Here is a 9436-nt window from a genome sequence, read left to right as displayed (position 1 = left end):
GCAGTGTTACAGAAAGAAACAGAGAGATTTCCATGCAGTGGTTCAGTCCCCAGATGGGTGTTATAGCACAGCAGGTTAAGCCCTTTGTTGGGCTGCCAATATCAAGGGCCAATTCAAGCACTGGCAACTCTGTTTTCTACCCAGCTTCCTGCTGCCATATTCTAGGAGGTAGAACAAGGCCCAGGTGCTTGGACCCCTACCACACATGTAGGAGACGCAGATGGAGTTTCTGGTTCTGACTTTGGCCAGGCCTAATCTTGGCTACTGCAGGCATTTGGGGAGAGAATGAGTGAATACAAGGCCCCTCTTCCTCTCCCTAGCTCTGTCTTTCCCTAGCTCTCTCATGTTCTTTCAAATAGATGAGAAGAAACATTCTTTCAGGTTCATGGAAAATCTGTATTATGAAATAACTACACATAGATCTCAAATACTTTGTGCCAATGAACTTATCATTAATTTCATTTTCCTGAATATTTTGAAGTTCTTCCATATAGAGAGCTTCTTGTACACAATGAAAATGGACAGCAATTCAAGCATAAATCCTCCCCACGAACCAAGAGATGAGCCCTTTGCCGCAACGCTGGAGGGAAATGGACACCAACCAGCGACCCAAACAACCTGTGTGCATGAATCAGATGTGGAACACACAATTTATAAGTAATAATAAGATGCACAGTACTCTTCACTGTCAATTCCACAAAATCAACTGAATCTCAAAGAACGCTTTTGTGGATTTCTACCAAGTACTTACTATCTGTGGCAAACCTATGGGTGCCACTGATTAGCAAGTACTATAGACATGAAACAACTTCTAAGTCCAGACCTCACTGTATGAACCGGATGAAAGTTCTCAAATAGTTGCAGAGTTATTTGTCAAATGTGCTTTTCACACTGGGATGGCTACTGAGACAACTTTTAAACTGTGCAGGTAACATTTTTACCATTGCTTTCTTTACTCCAGATCAGCAAACAGCAACATATATAGTAAGTAAGCAGGCAGTAAAGGCCTTAAATAATAATCCCATTAAAATATATATCATTTTTTGTAATTGTTTTGCTTAGCAATCTGAAATTTAGAATCATCTCCCAAGCCAGCCAACAGTTTGTGGATTCCATTGTACATGTAGAAACCATAAAAAGAGTAAAAATGCAGATTACTACACACACTCTGTACAAAATCCACTATTTTTTTAAAAGATTTATTTTTATTAGAAAATCAGATATACAGAGAAGAGGAGAGACAGAGAGGAAGATTTTCTGTCCGATGATTCACTCCCCAAGTGGCTACAATGGTCAGAGCTGTGCCAATCCAAAGTCAGGAGCCAGGAGCCAGTAGCCTCTTCCGGGTCTCCCATAAATGTGCAGGGTCCAAGGCTTTGGGCCGTCTTTGACTGCTTTCCCAGGCCACAAGCAGGAAACTGCATCGGAAGCAGGGCTGCCGGGATTAGAACTGGCACCCACATGGGATCCTGGTGTGTGCAAGGTGAGGATTTTAGGCTACTACGCTGGGCCCAAAATCCACTATTTCTTAACATGACAGGTGGCAGAGATTTGGCCCCTAGGGAAGACTGGAATTTAGCTTGCGGGTTCCATTTTGGGAATGGGCTGCTACGAGTGGGTTTCTAGAAATGAAAAGTCAGCTTGCAAGGACCAGAAACAGTGCTCAGGTTGTACCCATGGGCTTCATACAAAGACTCCAATCAGGCTTTTTTTTTCTAAAAGTGATTTTAATTCCAATAGCCTAATGGCCTGCTGTAGACAAATTTAGCCAATAGCTGTTGCTATACTAAAAATGGAAGCTAATGATTTCAGCTGAAAACAAATAGGCCAGTACTATCAAAGAATATTGTCAGAGAGTGGTTAGCAGCACATTTGTTGTGCACTTCCTTTTCCCTATAGAAAGGCTTAATAAGATTCCCACATCAAAGCAAACGCATTTCTTTCTCTCTGGGGACCTTGGAGCATTAGGAGTGTGTCCTCCTTGGGCAGCCATCCTCCACCCTGGGGGAGGGGGCTCTTCTTTGGTCAGCCCCATTGCAAGCAGGGAACTTTGGCTGCACTCAGGAGCAGCACCTGCTCTTGCTGGCCATGGCTATGTCATCCAACTAACACCAGGGGCTGCAGGATGTTCCCGGAAAGTATCCATTATGAAAACTCTGTACATTGGTTTCAAACTTTTTTTGCACCAAATAAACATTGTTTAAGTCTGTGACCTTTCGAAACTGCTCTCATAGAACTTCACACATGGCACCCTGACAGGAAACAGCTTTTATATCAAAAATCACACGATAGCCACTTGTCACTCACCTGGCTGGAGGAAACCTGGCAGAAGAAAATATGGAAATGTTTCCAGCACGACTGTTCAATCAACTGGGAATGTTTGAGAAAGGCCTGTAAAACTGAAACACAATTATGACACCAGGACCTACTGCAAGTAGCAGTGACTGCAGGCTGCCTGTGCTGTCCTGCTGTGCAGTATCGTCCATCTCACACCTACATCCCTAAACATGCTGTGGTTAGCTACTGTGAAATGAAATTTCAGTGTCACTGAAAGTGACCTATACTGGGAGAAGTTACTGAGCAGCCTTGTGAGTACAAAACCTCTGTAACTGACATTTGCAAGGTTTTGCCTTACTTTTTTTTTATCCTAGCAGTTCTAGAAATAATGAAATGGCTAGCTTCTGTCGCCTGAGGAATTCCCCCCCTTGACATTTACCATTGAGGAAGTGGATCATCTTAACAAGTAGGGCCCTGGTTCAGGTCAACACAGAATTCTCCCTCTCCAGCAAGTTTCCCATGTCCACCACTTGGGAAGCACATTCCTGTGGCATCCTCAGGATTCTCACAGAGGACTTTCAGGTGAGGCAGGTGGTGAGAGAAGCTGGGACCCCCCCCCCCCCCACACAAGGCCTCCTGTCCTTCTTATGGCTGCTAGCTACAAATTCTGTCCCACCTGCACCCCTACCTCCCTCACCTTCCCTGCCTTTCCCCCCCATGCAGGGAGAAACAGCCATGCTGGAAGTCTGTGGGTGCCAGGTGACCAGCTGCCCCAGCCTGGGCAGGCTGCAGGTCTCACTACTGGCCCCACCCAGGTGTAGGAGGGGCCCATCCTCTGCCCCTTAAGAGTCAGTGTTTGGGAAAGCAACCATGGCATCACACAGAGCAAGGTTTTCTTTAACAAGCCATGGCTTCCATTTAGGAGTGAATTGATGAGCACAAAATAGATGACGAAAGTGAATGCAATGACCACCGTGCTACGTGACCCTCCATGTCCGCGTATTTTGCCTAAAACGAAGTCAAGAAGAAGAAACTGGTCTGCTTTTCATACCAACTGGAAGCGCCAATGACTTCACATCACTGAAGGACTGTGGATGGCCCCTGGCATCCAACAGGGGTGAGGTGGGCAGCCTGGGGCATTCAATGCTCCGTCTTCTAAGCCGACTCTGCCATGAACATTAGCTAACCAACCTGCCCATACAGAACAAGTGACAGTGGACATGCAGGATAACACTTCTCAAACACTGTTAGCTCTAAGAAGAGTCTCTCCTGCCAGATGCTCCTGTAGGACCCCTCTGCATCCCTGGAGAAGTAGCAGTCAAGCATAAAGCTTCCTACAGCAACAAGTGCATGGGCGGGGTTTCTACTCCTGACTCCGTATCCATCAGAACATAACATTCCAGGTGGCCCAGTCACTGCCAACTCTCAGTTCCCACAGCACATGGGCGGTGCTTCAGAAACGCTAGCAGGGATTCCTAAGCTGGACTCACCTGCAACATGGCCATGGCTCAAAGGGCTGAAGCGCCACAGTCCTACAATGAATGTCCACAGGAGGGAAAGGCTCCTAGGGAACCTGCCCTCCGCCGACACCTGGACCCTCCATCTCGTCTGAGCCTAATTCCCACAAAGGGTTTGGAAAGCAGAGTTCAATTCTAGAGTACCTGTGCCTTGTATCTATAAATATAACCTAATAGAAAAGCCAATAGGGGACAGGGATGCAGTGTATATGTGATCCAGTTGGAAAGGCACTGATCAGTATAGGCAAACTATCAACTCAAGCAGATGACACACTTCCTGTCTTGCGCAAGTAAATTCCTTCTGCTTAGTCATGTTGACAGAGGGAGGTGATTTAGCCTAGTGCTCACGGCATTAGTTATGACACCCTCGTCCGCACCAACATGCCTGCATGTCACTCCAAGCTCCAGCTCCGCAGACCCCGGGAAGTGGTGGTGACGGCTCACACGATGCGGTTCCTGACCCCCAAGGAACCAGGCTCGGGGACAGACAGCATGAGTAAAACTGGCTAACGTTAGCGATTTCATAATAATATCAATGGTAAATCCTGAGTATCGAACATCTCTGAATCCCCTGACTCTTCCACTTTACACACACACTTTTCGAAAAAACAGAATCAAAGAAATGCTCTTTGGAAGAACAAAGTTTCATGGCTTGTATGAAAAAGATCATTACAAATGCATCATGGATCCATCAGAGACTTTTAATCCATTTAAATCCAAATATAGAAGATCAAATTCTGATCTGGGATTATTTTTACATTTTTTAGAAGGTGATAATGGCATTGAAAATAGCCACAGGGAAATACAGGAAACCCAGTAATGCAAAGGCTTGCATTAGAATAGCTGTGTTTCTTTTCTGGATTTCTTAAGTGTCCTGCCATATGGCTGTATAATCTTTATAATGAAAATGTATAAACAAAGAATTCAAGGTTACAAAACGTAGTTGATGCCTTAATTCATGAACCAATGTGCAGAAATGAGACAAGGCAGTCAGATCTAGAAGTCATTGGCTGGAAAGGCTGCCAGGACTGGGAGGCCAAGTCCTCTGTGGAGTGTTTCCCAGCAATGCTGTTGTTGGGGATGGGAATGCTGGGGGAAGCCTGCACCGCTGGGCACTGGACTCCCACCAAGGCATGAGCGGCCAGCATGGTGACCAGCCTACACGCCACCACAGCCACAGAGTGCCTCTAAGCTCTGTACTTGATTCCATTCTAGGGTGAGGAAGGGGTGTCAACTTGACCAATGAATATCCCAGCTTCCATCAGTCCTGGGCCTAGGACAAGATCCATTAGGTTTCTTTGTCAAGCTACATTTCATAAACCTAGCTACATTCACTCCTGAGACTACAACTAGCTGTACATGGCTGTAAACAGATCCCAGTCACACTAACAGCCCACACAGGACACTCTCTGGGCAGGTGGTTAAGGATAAAAAGAGTAAAATTTGTATTTAAGATAGGTGTGTTGGGCAGAGGATAATTCTTTACATTTCAAAGGGGTAACTATTCCCAGAGGGAGGGAACACAAAGGCTTCCTGGGGAGGGTGACAAAAACAGGAACCCTTCAGTAACAATTTCAGAGTCAGCGCCTCTAGAAATGGGAGAGGGCACCCCATGGAAAAAGGGAATTGGGTTTGCTTTGGGACAAAGACAAAGCTCAGAATCCTATGCATAGTTTTGTAACAGACATTTCCCATGAACTTTCTTTGGACCCCAGCGCATGTCACGTGACTTCCATGTTGTGTAGGTAACACTTCCGTGATATGTGGAAAGGGCCTTGGCCAGCGGGGTCACAGCTGCTGGTTGGTGAAGAAGGCCTTGGTCTCCCTGCAGATGGGATTCACGCAGAGCGGGCAGCCCAGGGTCAACTGCTTGGAGCACAGCTCGTTGGACTGCATGTGCGCATGCACCAAGTCAGCCAGGGCCTGGAAGACAGAGCAGAAGTGCATCAGAGGCCAGGGGTGGCTGCCCCGACCCGCCCTCAGCTGGGAAGCTTTGCAACTAAGTCTGGCCTTCTGAGAATCTTCCGCCTGGACAAAGTTCAGAGGCATTTGGGACACAGAATCCCCATGTTCACCCACTCAGCCTCTCCTCTGAGAAACAGATTTTAAATCAGACCGAGTTACAGGTGGGTAGAAATAAGAAAATCGGGGCTCTCAAAAGGAAACAGAGAGCGCAGATGAGGAATTCGATTTTATTTTTGTAATTAATTGGAACTCCAAATGTTCTCATATAAGAGAAAACCAATATTCCGCAGGAGCTTCTCAGAGGATTACTCGCCGGCGTGTTCTACTAAAACGGTTGTAGCACCAGAGGTACCTTGGAGAACAGCGGATTTCCATTAAGAGACTCTGCTCTTCTGATGTTTTCCACTCCACACTGAATCAAATGAGAAAAGGGAGGAAAAACAAGACACGCATTATTTTCTTTTTGTTTCGTGGTTTTTATTTATTTTTTTTCCTAGAGAAAATGCTACAAAAACCCCAACACACACCAACACATTCATACAACTCAAGGCTGGCTTTGATGTTCATAGAATGTTCTCCAAGGACAAGGCTCGGCCAGCCCAGAGCATCGGCCCGTCCGCTGAGCAGCAGCTGCTGGCCCGGCTCCTGCGGCCATGCCCTGGGCCTGACCTGCCCACGCCTGGTCTGCTTCCAGGTAGCATTTGATGGATTCCGCGAGTCATTTAGATCTGCCTAGCACTGCTCTTCAGCCTACCCTTCTAGAATATACCTATTCAGACTCTAGGTAGAATACCGCCTTAATTAAGCCAGCTTTCCTACTTGCTTTAATTCCCAAGTGCTAAGTGAAGTAAATTAATTTGTGGATCATCAAATGTATATTGAACTTAGAATGGATCCAATTCAAAGGTGGGTTGTTAACAGTTTTCTAACAGAGAAAAATGTAAGAAAAAAAATTTGGTAAAAACCTGAGGGTCATTTCAGTACCTACTTTTCTCTCTAAAAATATCAAGTTAACTATCATGTGAATAACTGAAAACTGTCTAATTACAATTATGCAGGTAGTCAGCATCTGGCCTTTTCCTTTCCTGCCAGTTAGCGCTAACATCAGGGGACGTGCATACCTGGCAGGCACAACGCCGAGGTTCAGCCAACTCTTGGTTCTCAACCAAGGACGAGGCTGTGTTCGAACAGTCACAGAAGCGTTAGTCACAACAAGACCCCCAGTGTTGGCACAGGGTCCTGTCCGGCGCTGACCAGTATACTGCTAGAGGCACTCTGGGACAGGGCCGTGAGCATGACATTACACTGTAACGAATCCGCCCTGACGAAGCAGCTGGAACAGCTGGTTACAGCCCCCCTCTGAGTGGCTCTTCTCTGGGGGCATATAGACAAGGAGAACGCACTGCCTGTTTCTCTAAAAGAAAGGACTCCGAATGCTCTCACTATGCAGAAACACTACAAGTCTGAAGAGACAGTTATACTGATGGGACTTTACGTAGTCTATGCATGTGAGAAACGTCACACAAATCTACCATTTCTATGTGTCAATTAAAAATACTCTTAAAAATTAGAAATATCTTACACATACTTGAATCATGTTTTTTTAATCATCATGTAGATCTAACTGCATTTGATTGGGATCCATAGCGCATCTTTAAGAAAGGATAAAAGGGGCCTGGCCTAGTGGGTCAAAGTCCTCGCCTTACATGCACCGGGATCCTGTATGGGCACCGGTTCTTATCCTGGCTGCTCCATTTCCCTTCCAGCTCTCTGCTTGTGGCCTGGGAAAAGTAGTCGAGCACAGCCCAAAGCCTTGAGACCCTGCACCCACATGGGAGACCCAGAAGAAGCTCCTGGTTCTTGGCTTTGGGTAGGCTCAGCTCTGGCCATTGTGGTCATTTGGGGAGTGAACCAGTGAATAGGAGATCTTTCTCTGTCTTTCCTTCTCTCTGTGAATCTGACTTTCCAGTGAAAATAAATAAATCTTCAAAAAAAATAAGAAGAAAAGATTGCAAAACATCATGAATTAAAATATCATTTTGTGGGGCCCAGTGCTGTGGCATATCAAGCTGATTCTTCACCCACGCCACAAGCTTATGAGCACCAGTTTGAGTCCCATTTGCTCCAGTTCTGCTCCAGCCTCCTGCTACTGGTCTAGGAAAGCAGCAAAGCATCAGCCAACAGCCCAAATGTGGGAGACCCAAAAGAAGCTCCTGGCTTCAGGATGGCCCCGCTCCAGCCATTGTGGAAAATGAAAAATCTTCTTAAAAACATCATTTTGTGACACAGGTATGACAATCCCATTTCTATTAAAATACACACACATTTGGAGAGATAAGGAGATCAATTTTTACCAAAATATTCACAGATGTTAGCTCTAAGGGTAAGCTCCTGGGTGTTTTCTGTTATCTTCTGAATTGGCTGAGATCTTTATTATTTTCATGATCAAAAAGCAATAAATTTTCTCTATGGGGGAGGAAGAAGTCAAAGAACTTTTTAGAGTTCAGCAGCAGTTTTAAACTTACTACAGTCTCCCATCAAAATAATGAAATAGATTGTGGCTGGGTGGTTTTCTTCGCTATGCGGATTAATTTATTCATCACTAATACTTGCTCTGACTGCTAAGGAATAACCTGGACACAGGAGGCTGGATGAACGCGCACTGTCACTCCGGACAGACAACACTTGATCTTCCAAACACTGGTATGAAGTCTCACTGAAGTCTTAGCAAGCTCACACTTAGCCAAGGTCAGGACGGGATACAGCAGGCATCATTAAATGAAACCTGAGGCATCACTGTAACCTCACCGTAGCCAATTACAACAGGCCTGCAAACCCTTTATCAGACCCACCGGCAAGTAATTTCAGGACTCCCCAACGTCCTCACTGTCTGATTGATAACTGGTGTACACACACAGACTTGGAGGTTGGAGACTGCCTCACGTGCACCTCCCATCCACTGTCTCCTCCCTTTACCTTGCACCTGCCACCCTGTACCAGAGAGGATACGGCATCCTTAGAGGCCAAGAGTCCTGGCAGATGAGAGACAGACATACTGACACAGACACAAAGCTGCAAATGGGACGCGGATTTCAGACTGACCCCCAGAGCCCCTGAGAGAGGTGAGCAGTAGTTTTCCTCTACTCTGTATGAGAATCCACATCCATCCTGCATTACAAGACACCCAGGATATGGTGTCTGTGACTTCAATAACTAGATTGATCACCACACAGTTGTGAGGAGCTCATTAAGTGGGCGAGTAAAATAGGTCAGAGAAATCATCACACGCCACTTCCGTGTTCATCCTGTGCTCTTCTCCTAAATGACAATGTCTCCTATCTGCCTTGACCCAAAGAGGAGCAGTAGAATAGTCCCAAGGAAAAGGGGACACGCTCAACTTAGGCAAAGAAAAGGATACAGGACAAAATGTTTTGTCTTCAAACTGGTGAGGCCCAGTCTTTTGCCTTAAAGGAATGTAGGCATTACTACATTCAGGTATTACAGTGATGCAAACAACACAAAATGATGCCGACCAGGGTGATCCAGGGGTGTAAATGTCCCTTGCTGACCAGAGTGACCCAGAGGGGCAAACATCTGTCCCACTGCTGAGATGGAATTACCTCTGTGGGCTAAGATTATCACCGAAGACTATTACACAGACAAGGACACAGGACACA

The 9436-nt window shown here is 45.9% G+C and overlaps 1 protein-coding gene across 2 annotated transcripts in view; it reads right to left on the bottom strand.

Annotated features, from left to right (window-relative positions):
* Positions 1 to 4481: 4481 nt before the first annotated feature.
* FECH (ferrochelatase) overlaps positions 4482 to 9436 on the bottom strand; it is a 34688-nt gene continuing 29733 nt past the window's right edge. For both annotated transcript variants that reach the window (XM_058676845.1, XM_058676846.1), the window contains exons 10-11: positions 6112 to 6171; positions 4482 to 5717 (exon numbers count right to left, since the gene is read on the bottom strand). In XM_058676845.1, coding sequence (XP_058532828.1) covers positions 5583 to 5717; positions 6112 to 6171 — 195 coding nt within the window. In that variant the 3' untranslated portion in view covers positions 4482 to 5582. The remainder of the gene's footprint in view (positions 5718 to 6111; positions 6172 to 9436) is intronic.

Source organism: Ochotona princeps, chromosome 18 (assembly GCF_030435755.1).
Source record: "Ochotona princeps isolate mOchPri1 chromosome 18, mOchPri1.hap1, whole genome shotgun sequence".
NCBI classification, from domain to species: domain Eukaryota; kingdom Metazoa; phylum Chordata; class Mammalia; order Lagomorpha; family Ochotonidae; genus Ochotona; species Ochotona princeps.
Note: the sequence above shows the minus strand (reverse complement) of the source record. Positions and strands in the feature narration are given on the sequence as shown.